Source organism: Cicer arietinum, chromosome 8 (genome assembly GCF_000331145.2).
Source record: "Cicer arietinum cultivar CDC Frontier isolate Library 1 chromosome 8, Cicar.CDCFrontier_v2.0, whole genome shotgun sequence".
Lineage (NCBI taxonomy): Eukaryota > Viridiplantae > Streptophyta > Magnoliopsida > Fabales > Fabaceae > Cicer > Cicer arietinum.
In genome coordinates, this window is record NC_021167.2 from 4766643 (window position 1) to 4778628 (window position 11986).

Below are 11986 nucleotides of genomic sequence, written 5' to 3' on the forward strand. Positions count from 1 at the left end.
TTTTAATAAAGGAAAATTGTAATGAACACACTGCACTCATTTTACACAAAGCCGCATCTAATTCTAATATACTCTTACCATACATCTTAATAACCCTTTCCGAAATGGTTTTTTACCCCAAAATTATCAATAATAAAACCCTCAAAATTTGAGCTATATGTTGTATTCTAAAGTCAATGAACAAAATTATGTAACTAAGGTTTAATAACCTTCTACATCTTTATTTTTGTTTAAGGCCAATTGATTACTTTCTCTATATCAATGATGTTGTGAAGAATTTCCGAATGTTAGAGCAATAGATGAATCAAACATTGTACTAGCTGTGGGAAAACAAACATCCTTGAGCTTATTGTACCTTTCAATATCAAAATTGTGAAGCTTCATAAGACGTTTCTGCTTGGAGTTGAAACGGGCTTCATAAAAACCTTCAAAAGAAGGTTCTTTTGAAGTCTTAAGGAAGAATGTGTAGCCTGCCATAAAATACATGGATGTTAAATAGAAACAAATAGGTTCCATCACATCCCAATTAAGCTCCCAAAAGGTGAGCCTCATGAATGCCATTGTTTGCACTATCATGAAACCCAAACCTCCCCAAAGCTCACGGCGAATCAAGGTGTTGGTTCTGTTGTCAATGGCTATCTTCTTTTTCTCCATTTCTTCATATTCTTTTCTAATTGAATCTGCCACTTTTGCTCCTCGTATAGGGAGTAGACTTTGGATGTTTTTTGCTACCTGTAACACAAAATTTTACATAATTTTGGTAAAACTTATCTTTTTCTTTCTTTCTTTTAACTTTTGGTTTTTTTTTCTATGAGAATAAAAATTACTAAAACTTAATAACCAAATACCAATGACTATCAATTACTCATTACTTCTGTAATAAAATATAAATAAAAAATTATTCTAAAATATGTTGTGTTTAATCCTATACTAGAAATAATTCAAGGCTAGTAGGACCAAGCACATCTTCCGGGAGAACTTCATAACAAAAAAAAAAATTGTATAACATTCTAATCCTAATCCTACACTAAAAATTCCCATTAATTAGTGAAGTCCCGGAAGAATGATAGTAATGAATGAAAATTGGTGGGCTTTTAGCGGTCCTTTAAAGCCCTAATTTACCATAGCTCAAACGTGGAATCTCTTTACACTTTTTATTTCTTGTGAAACAACAAAGTTTCAATTTCCTGTGAAAAAAAAAACGAGAAATAATCATAAAAAGATTATATCAGTTTACGTTCTAAATGGATGAACTAAAATCAAGCGATGAAAAGACCAATATTTGATCTTCACAATTCCCATTATTACATTTATCCTTGTACTATCAACCCATAAATTAAAAACATAACCCAATAAAAAATAAAAAATAAAAACAGATTTTTGTAATAAATGAAAAAGCAAATAGAGGAATAAGATTAAGAATGAACCTGTTCAGGTCTAAGAAACACAACATCTCCTAATATAATGACAGCAGCAGAATCATCAAGCATCTTTGCAATCTTAACCGCTTCATCATCATTGGAACAATATTCGGAGCAGATCCGAATAAACTCCGAAACCGTTACGCAACTATTTGTAGAATCTCTCAACCTCGATTTCACCATCTCCAATTGCGTCACTTTCAGCAACTTTCTCACATCCTCGACGGTGACACCGTCCACCTCCGTCATTTCCGCCGGTGGACTCAATCCCTCCAACCGAATGCGGCTCCGAGCAATATCCATTGCTCTCAGCTTCTCCACAATGTTTCCGGTTTTCGAATTTAGCTCCGTTTTGAACCCGGTTCGTTCCGGTTCGAACCCGTGAAAATATCTACGGAATTTTCCATTGTCTCCGGGTTCTGGAGCAATGTCGGGTTCAGAGAACTTTGAAGAAACACCTCCACAGACGGAGGAGGATGAAATGCGAGAATTTGTGAGATTTTGTGACGATATTTTGGTGATGTTGAAGAGGCGTTGGGCAAGAGTTTTTTTGAACGCCATGGATAATAATCATAGAAGAAGGAGAGGAAGAGATTGAAATTGTTTTTCGTTGAAGAAAGGGATGGGTGATGAAAGCTAAATATATATCTATATATCTCCCAGAGAAATGGATGGATCACGTGATAATTTCAATATATCGTGAATTAACACGCGAGACGATATTTTAAAGAATGACATAGGATTGTGTTTATTTTTGTTTAACAACATATAATTGTATTTATTGTAAACCACCAAAACCAACTTTATAAAATATTCTTTCTAGTCTTAATTAATTTTATTAATAAATTTAAAAAAAATTGATTTATTTAATTTAAATTTTGTATTAAATATATTTAATTTTTAATTAACTTTTTTTATGAGCAAATTTAAAAAAAAAAATAGTGATCGACATTGGTTATTTAAGACAAATATAAAAAATATTAATAAATTTTATTTTTTATATATTTGAAATTTGACAAAAGAACCGCCATAAATAAATTGTACAAAATATAATATTGAATTTAATAGATATTTAATTATTGACTGTATAATTATCTATTCATAATAGAAATTACAATTATATTATGAGATAATTAAATTACTGTTTTTATTAATAAAAACTAAGAAGAAGAAAAATTAAATCATCAATATATAGCGTTTTTCTAAAAGAATATATAGTCGTGAATGAAAGTAATATTTAATTGTTAAAAAAAAGATATGATATTGTTAAAGTCAATCGATTTTATATTTATAGTTAATAAAATTACTTAATTTATTATTTTATTATAATTATCATTATTATAAAATAATTATTCAATTAATTGTTAGAGTTGGCCGTGAATATAAAATTATTCACCATAAATATTAAGACGTGTGTATTTAAAAACTGAAATTTTAAAAAGTGATTAACTTTTGATTCTTTTAAGGAGGTGAAACATAGCCAGACACGTGGTTGGTTGAAGATAAAAATGTTGGGAATATTAACGGTTGGATTATCAAAACACGGGTGCTGACTAGGCATATTGCATCCTAATCCACTAATTCTAATATAACGCATCAAACAGATAAGTTAAACTGAAATTTAGGGATCCCAAATTATCGTTATACGTATATATCGTGTGAGGAGAAGAAAGTAGAAGAGAGAGAAAGTGGGAGTGGCGGCCACTAGTTGCTGCATACAGACGAAACGTGTCGCCACATACACCTTCCTTACAAGAGACTAAGTTTTGTTAGCTGCCATATATGGAAAATATGATTTTTACAAAAAAAGAAATAATAAGAATAAATAATATAATATAATATAATATAATATATAAGATGAGAAGATAATTCACATACTTTTCATTAAATCATGTTATAAAGATTTTTTATTATATCATTTTATAAATATTTATATGATAAGATATGCTTGAATAAGCATGTATAGAAAATAATAGCATAAATAAAATTTTATTGACTAAGAATAATATGAATAAGTTAAATTTATAGAAAAATATTAAAAAGTTTTCCATGCATTGAAACTTTTTGTAAGCATAGTCAAATACTTCATCCGCCCATTTTTATAAACACTGATTTTTATTTCATATTTATTGAAAAAAGTAATATGTGTAATCAATATATATATTTTGTATATAATTATTATTAAATTGTTCTTTATTGTAAATATACTCAAATTACCTTTTGTCATTCAAGGCGTATTGATCTTTTTTTAATTAAAAAAATTAGAAAAGAGATAAATTTTTATTTATCAAAGTGATATTAATAATTAAATTTAATTGTAATTTTGATCTCCTTTTCTAACTTAATCATAAAAATAATCCCCCATTTTATTTGTCTTTAATTATGGTCTTCCAAACAGAATATTAGTCTAAAACTTGATAAAATGTCATTTTTTTAATGATGTGTTAAAAAATATGATGTGGAAGACTCCATATAAATTAATTATATTTTATTAATATTTCAAATTTATAAAACATATTTTCTATTTGTAAAAACAAATTTTCTATTTTGTTATATATTCAATTACAAAAAAAAAACATTAAAAAAAAAGACATATTCTTATTTTAATCTCTAATTTCATTTCATCACGTCTTCTTCTTCTTCAATGTTAGTGAGTTCCACCATTGCTCAATCACCAGCATCGTTCGCCTGCTTTGTGTCTGACCAAATCTTCCATTGCCACCCCTCTAAAGTCTTCTCAGTCTCTTGCGGTTTCTCCTTCCGCTAAGTCACCAGTTGCTTCTCCTCGTGTAGTCTTCTTAGTCTCATGTGGTTTCTCCTTCCGCTAAGTCACCAATTGCATCTCCTCTTGTTATGTGAAGAGCGATGCTTCTCCTTCACCCTCCACCGTTGACTCTTCACCATCTCCTCCTCTTGCTTCCTTTGATTCTCCCGTCATCGCTCCTGTAGTCACTCCATCATCGATTTCTAACACTTTATCATATCCATCAACGTCATAGGATTAGGGTTTGGTTTGCATTTAACTTCTAAAGTTCTCGCGTTTCTGAACTCATGTTCTTCAATTCTCATGTGATTAAGGATTAAAATAGAAATGTGTCTTTTTTTTATGTTCTTTTGTAATTAAATGATGTAACAAAATAAAAAATGTGTTTTACAAATTTAGAATAATAATAAAGTGTAATTAACTCATACAAAGTCTTCCATGTCAACTTTTTTTTTACACATCTTATAAAAATGACATTTTATCAAGTTTTAAATTAAAATTTTGTTTGGAGACAAATAAAATCGGGAGATTATTTTCGTGATTCAACTAGAATAAGGAGATTAAAACTGAAATTAATTCTAATAATTATTTTACAATTGTTTTTGAAAGAACTTGAATTTGATACTATAAAATTATAAAATTAAACTCTTACTGCTAAAGTAACACTTTAAATTTACATTAACATTTTATTTATATATATATATATATATATATATATATATATATATATATTTAAAAAGAAAACAATAAATACATCTAATAAATTGCATATGAATTTATATTTCAAAAGAAAAAAATTAAAAAGAAGACTTATAAGGTAAAGATAGACGTAATATATATACATATTTTTTATATATATATATATATATATATATATATATATATATATATATATATTTAAAAAGAAAACAATAAATACATCTAATAAATTGCATATGAATTTATATTTCAAAAGAAAAAAATTAAAAAGAAGACTTATAAGGTAAAGATAGACGTAATATTCATTTTGTATAACCACGATTTAATAAAAAAAATCCATAGCTTACACTAACAATATAAAAACATTTTATAAAGAATAAATAAAACAGATATTAAAAAACACTCATTCTCGGTAAAAAAAAAAAAAACATTCATTTTGAGCTAAATGTATATTAATATTCATTAAGCAAAAAATAATTAATATTTTATAGTCTAAAATATAAGTAACTTTCAACACACTTTACTATATTAAATATTATATTTTTCATAATATTTTTCATTTACTTAATGCATTTATGTTTACAAAGTATTCTAAAAGTACTTTTGGAAGTTGATTTTGTTATTCCAATAAAAATTGGTTGATTTCTTAATATGTATTTTATTTTCTGCTTAAATATAGAACCAGAAGGAGTACTAGTACTAATATTAGATTGACACTTAATTTCTTTCTTCATCTCTATATACTACTTCAACCATATAATTCATGGTAAAAAAAGTACATGACTTGAGAGGATACAACAATGAGAGGAAAGGTTATATATATAAGAAAAACAATGAGAGGAAAGGATGCATGGTCTAATATGTGTCTCCTCATGGGTGTGCGAACTCATATACTCTCTTTCCACATCAACGGGGGACAAATCTCCATCGGAGCTAAGAGGTCTTGTGGACCAAGGTGCACCTTTTAGTCTCCTCAAGGATTGGTAAATATGTAAGCCATTTTTCGACATGGTAAATGGTGAGGAGTGGACATAATAAGGAAAGACATCAATGAAGCATTTTAGGGGCTAAGAAGACTAATCACAAGGATATGTACATGTTAAGAAAACTAATGAGATCATAAAACAAATGGTGGCAATTATCATTGAAGGAAGACTTAAATTAGAGAGAAAAAAAACTCAAATTGATCAACTACATAATTTACATGAAAAGTGTATGAACGAATGACATGTTATAGATTATCTCTATTTTTTATTTAAATAAATTGTAATAAGATAATGTGGAAAGAACCTTGATTCACTTAATCTTAACCCTTAAGTTTATTTTATTTCTAACAGTACTTTCTTTAAGTGTGGAGCCTGAGAAATTCATGATGTATGTGTTGTCCACCTATATTTTTTGTTTTTAGCATTGTTCCAGCCTGACTCAAGTCCAATCTGTTTTCTCGCATCGACTTTGCATATTATTGTAACCGGTGGCAAGTAGCTAAGACTCCCAACTCTAGTCAGTTAAACCTAGTTGTAACGGCTCCAATGTCGTTATTCTGCCAAATCCGCCCACATTGATGATTATTCAATGTCTTTGTCCATTTCTACGTTGGGACTCAAGTCTATATAAACAGTGCCTCCAACACTAGGAAAAATTCACACATTTTCTCACCCTGATACATCTTACTCTCCTCGAACCAATACTTACTTGAACGTCAGAGTGTTCCGATGAAGTCCAAATCTTCATCCAGTCCGCAAAACCAGTTGTCCCCCTAGATCATGTACTAATACAATGAACTTAATCATAAAGAATGGTGGAGTCCAATAAACTTCAAAAGAGATGTGCAAAAGTACTTATTTAGTGTATACACAATCAACCTTGGATGCTTGATGAACTAATGAAAGTCCCTTAAAACAAATAAGAAAAAGGTGTTACAATTGTAGCTAGAAATGATAGTTAATTATTGGTATATTATAAAGAAAAAAGTGTTACCAATCATCAAATTGATTCCACTTGCACCTATATGAAGCTTACACTCAAGATGAATAAGATAGAAGAACTTTGTTGAAGGTCACCTATATGTCTCTTTTTTGTTTTAATTTGGACTATCTCTTTTGATTTTATAAAAAAAAACCAATTTTTTTTTTATGAGAGTCATTCCTCAAAGACTTATCATTACTCCTCTCCATAAAAGTTTGAGTTCCCTTATTTTTGTTTTCTCCATATTTTTTACTTTTTTTCTTTCTTACCACTTTTTATACTTATTCATTACAATTCTACACTTTAAAAAGTCTTGCAATTTACAATTTCATGCCTTGATCTTATTTTGAATTTTATGTTGTAAATTGCTATTGAAATGAACTAAAAATAACAAACCATCCTATTTAGGTAGTCATCCCTCAAAGAGAAACTTCCATTAGAACTAGGGGCCACGTCAACCAATTAAGGGGTCTCCTTGAGGGTTGGCCAACACGTTTTCCCTCTATTATAATCATTAAGTGATAAATATAAGTCACTTAATATGACTTTCTAGTAAAATTTTCAAAGACAGCGGTTTCTCCCATTGTCTTTACGTATGTAACCCAACTTGAGCTTTTTACTTGTTAACATTTTCAAAAAATAGAATAGAAAATGTGTTAACCCAGGAAAAACAAAGAAGAATAAGATAGTACTGCAAAAACAGGCACAAAATCAATGTCTAAAAAGTTAGACAGCCTTGATGCATATATATTTTCAGTTTTCACTATCAATTGTCCCATACTTTGTTCCAGCTTTGATTGAGCTTCCAATAATGCCATAAACTTTTTTTACACACAGGTTATGTTCAATTGCATCCAGCACAAGAGTATTAAAAAATCTTAAGCAGGAAAATTATTTGTAATTTATTAATAAATATTACAAAGATCTAGAAATGTTATACACATGAATTATTCTCTCTTTCTTCAAAATCATAAAGCACGTTGCCGGTTGACAAGGTTTCAACTCATATGTTAGAAAGACCTAAGTTCAATTCAGAAGACTTCGTTGGTAGGTAATATGTAAGTATCTCTGTAAGTGCTCTTTGAATCTTGCGGCTTTTCTCGACCAAGATAAACCTCTCAAGTCCAACTTGCCTATAAACTTGTACCTTTATCAACAAGAAGAAAAATAATAAAATACATCACTGCAGATATAAGCTGAGTGATTAATAAGTAGTAAGAACACAGTTACGTACCAGCTACATAAATAATTAATCAACAACACATGTAAAAGTGCTGTTAACTAGAGTATTTAATTATCTTCTGTACAACTACTGTCCTTGCTTTCCTAGTCTGCCGACTACATTGATCAGCTTGCACACTCAAAGTCTCAATAATCTCTGCAAAAATTTCTATTTTCTTCTTAATCTCATCGATTGCAAGCTTAACGGCATCCTCATTTCCAAGAGCAAAATCAGCAATTTGCAACATGGACTCAATCTTTATTTCCAATTGTTCGATACGGACCCGAATGTTATTCATGTCCACCAATGAAATATAAGTACCAATCTGCATTGAACTGATTACTTCTCCTTGGCCCTTTATAGCTGTTTCATATTTCTTAAAAAGTGAGTTACACCATTTTCCAACCGAGCCTATTGGAACAGCCAACGCCCCAGCCAAAGCCATTATAACTGGGGGTGCAGCGATTGCAGCTGCCACCACTGAGAAAATCAACACAGCGACAAAAGCAGCTACAAAAATAGCACTTGACACCCTCTTAAGTGTCTTGAGAGATTTCAATTTCTTATCAAGCTTTTGCTTTCTAATCAGTAATTTCTTCAGCATTGATGCTTGTTGAGCATAAACCGACTGAAACAAAGAATAAAACTCTTCACTAAAAGGGTCCCCAGTTTCCTTGAAATCCTTAAGCCCTTTCAATGTCTTAACATAAGTCGACCCTTCAACCCCATTTTGAACCTCTTCTTCGAAACAAGTCATTACAGACTTAACCACAACAAGTTTTTCACGCGCTCGTTTCAAGCATTTCTCAAGAGCATTACAAAACTCCAGTGTCTGGAGACTATTCTCGAAAAAATCCTCCACCAACGAGAACAAGTCCCGGTCCTTCTTGTTCCATATATCTTGCTTGCACTCCAAAATCATTTTGACAACTTCCTGGTTCATGTCAAGAAGACTGCCAGTAACTTCTCCTAACGAATCAAGCGATATCGAACGCACCTCAATCCCTTGAGCAAGAGAGCTGATCACCCTATTGGTTCGCTCCTGAATGGTAGCATCAAACGATTGCAAGTTTGGATCTTCATCACACGCAGCTTCATAAGACCTTAAATCGGCCGCATAAAGAGAATGAGCACCCATTTTAATAGGTATTGGAACATCATTATTAGAATTAGAGTTACTACCCTTGCTGGATTGACCTCCCATCCCAATTTCACACAATCCCAACAGAGAGCTAAGAAGCACAAAAAACCCTAAACCCTAAATTTTCAAAATTAGAAGGTTACTACATCCAATGGTTTTGCTCAATTAATCACCAACATTCTGAACACTCAAACCCCATCAAATACAAAGTTTCAAAATTTCACAAGGTAATCCTTCAAGCCCCCATGAAGCAATCCTTCAATTGAGAAGACACAAAGGTATGTATGAATATAAATTACATAAAAGAAAGACCCCAGAATCAAAGTTTCAATTTTTAAGTAACTATATAAAAATGGGGTTAGCTGGAAGTTTTTTTACCTTGGTATTTCTCACTTGAATTCTTTCCTCAAGAGAAAACAACTGCAAAAATTGAAGCAAATGGCAATTGAGTGAATGAATGAATAGAATCTTACATATAGATCTATAACTAAAAATAGAAAAGTAGTGATAATTAGTGGAAATTACAGTTTTAATTAAATCATTGAGTCAAAGAATGAAATATGAGGGCTTACCAGCTAGTGTAATTGAGAAGGAACCAGAACCAAGTTTTGTCAAAAATCATCATTTTCAATCGGAAAAAAAATCATCATGTTCTTCAACGTTTTTTTGTTTTGTTTTGTTTTGGGTATGGACTTATGTTTGGTCAATGACGAGGTTCAACACGGAGTGCTGTAATAATTCTGTTATTGAAGTTGAAGACTTTGACCAATAAAAATCTCTATTAAGTGTGAACCAAATATGTTTAGTCTAATATTAAGCTTTAGGGACGTAATGAATTTATTTTTATTTATTATGCATTGCTATAATATTTTTTATACTCAAAATAAAGGTTAAACTGTTGTTCAAGGACCTTTTAATTTAAGGTCGTGATTTTCATTTTAAAATTAACTAAATTATAAAATATTTCTAAGAATAATTAAAGTGTGATTGAAATGTAATATAATTATAAATTATGTAATTTTTTAGTTTTTTAATATATCTCAAAGATATATTAAAATATAAATTCAATCTTTGAAATTCCTTTCAAATACACCCTTATAGGTTTAAATTAGTTTTTTTTTTAGTTCAAAAAAGTCCTTAATTTTTTTTTTATTTGTAACAATAATTCATATTTAATCATTTTTTATTCAAAATCTTTAAAAAAATATATATTATTTGAAAAAAAACTAAAATAATATATATTTTTTTCAAAATGTAATTTATCATTATTTATTTCAATTGAAATTTTAGTTCAATTATAGTCTCATATGTTTGAAGTTCTCATTAAATGAAATTTTTTCATTTGTTCAATATTAGCCAAAATGACACTCATGTTCATAAATAAGGTCAAAGTGGTACTAGTAAAAAAACTATTAATACATATCAACAAAAAAAATACTATTAATAATAATAGTAATAATAATAATAATAATAATTTTTTTATTCAATTTTTAAAATATTATATTAAAAAGAACAAGATTATTAATTATTTTATAATATTTGCTTGATATACTAATTATGCTTTTTAAAATATTTTTTGATTTATTTAAAGAATGACTTTTTTTTATCAAATAAACTTCAAAAAAAAAAAAACAAATAACTCAGTTGATAAATAGGTTTTTTTTACTCATTTAATAAATAGGTTAACAAAGACAAATCTACATAAGTGAATCACTAAATTGTCGTATGATCGTCAAAAAAATTATTTTTGTTGAGGTTATTGGACTACCCCTCCTATTAAGTGAATAGAAAAGGTTTGATTATAAATTATTAAAATAATTAATAATAGGAAGCATTCTTTCGTGTAGCACTCTAACTTTTTTTTTCTTGTCAATTAAAAATAATTCTAAAAAATAAATAATAATATATTTAATAAATATTTTGTAATTATTATTATTAAATTTAAAAAATTCATTATTTTATAAATCTAACCTAATTAAATCTAAAAAAGTTTATAATTGTATAAATTTAACTAAATTTTGATTAATATTTACATCGTTCCATTACATTACATTTAACAATAAAAATAAAATTAAAAGAAATAACAAAGTGTCCCCTCCCTCATCTCCTATTCTAATAAGTTTATCATCTTCACCAAAATGTACACTATTAAAAAGATGAGACACATATTTCTCTAATTATATAAGTTTTCTTAATTTTTATTATAAAACAATAAAAAATTAAAAATTTAATTTTATCGCATGAACACATATATCCATTATTTGAATCTATAAGTTGAAGGGAGGGAAAATAAAATAAAAAATGACAAGGACAGAGGTTGCTACAAAAAACCATACGAAAGGGGAAAAATAGAGAAAAATAAAAGAAATTAAAAGCAATAATATTTATCTAAAGTATTTTATATATACAATTATGTTCATAATTTTGTCTTTCTAAATAATATTCAGATTTTTTTATAAAAAGATATACAAAATTAAATATCAATATACTTTTTAGTAAGAAGAACAAAAGTAAATGTAACAAAGAAAACTGAAATCCAAAATAAATAAATAAACATTTATTGATCCATCGACATTCTATATCTTTTAGGCATGGCAGCGAGGCAGGCGCGAGGACGAATTTTGACTCCTCCACCCCTTACATCAACTAATCGGGGATAATCTACGCTCATCCTCGTTTCATAACGGGTATAAAATTTAGGCTTTCATCTTTGCCTGCGACGGATTTCAGATTTCTTCGCCTACACTCGTACATATTCATATATATATATA

General features: G+C 28.8%; 2 protein-coding genes across 3 annotated transcripts; both read right to left on the reverse strand.

The window, feature by feature from the left end:
* Positions 1 to 2052, reverse strand: LOC101489489 (calcium uniporter protein 2, mitochondrial-like). Its single transcript, XM_004511949.4, has 2 exons — positions 1428 to 2052; positions 1 to 732 (listed from the first exon to the last, which is right to left on the reverse strand). The coding sequence occupies exons 1-2, from the start codon at positions 1980 to 1982 to the stop codon at positions 259 to 261; spliced, it is 1029 nt and encodes a 342-aa protein (XP_004512006.1). The 5' UTR covers positions 1983 to 2052; the 3' UTR covers positions 1 to 258.
* A 5678-nt stretch (positions 2053 to 7730) lies between these two features.
* On the reverse strand, positions 7731 to 9961 carry LOC101489807 (UPF0496 protein At2g18630-like). Of its 2 annotated transcripts, XM_012718956.3 has the most exons (4): positions 9788 to 9961; positions 9594 to 9635; positions 8087 to 9471; positions 7731 to 7999 (listed from the first exon to the last, which is right to left on the reverse strand). In XM_012718956.3, exon 3 carries the CDS (start codon positions 9276 to 9278, stop codon positions 8130 to 8132), a length of 1149 nt encoding a protein of 382 aa, XP_012574410.1. In that variant the 5' UTR covers positions 9279 to 9471; positions 9594 to 9635; positions 9788 to 9961; the 3' UTR covers positions 7731 to 7999; positions 8087 to 8129. The 2 variants fall into 2 exon arrangements, with proteins under 2 accessions (XP_012574410.1, XP_012574409.1); XM_012718955.3 differs by having other exon boundaries at positions 7731 to 9471.
* Positions 9962 to 11986: the final 2025 nt, after the last annotated feature.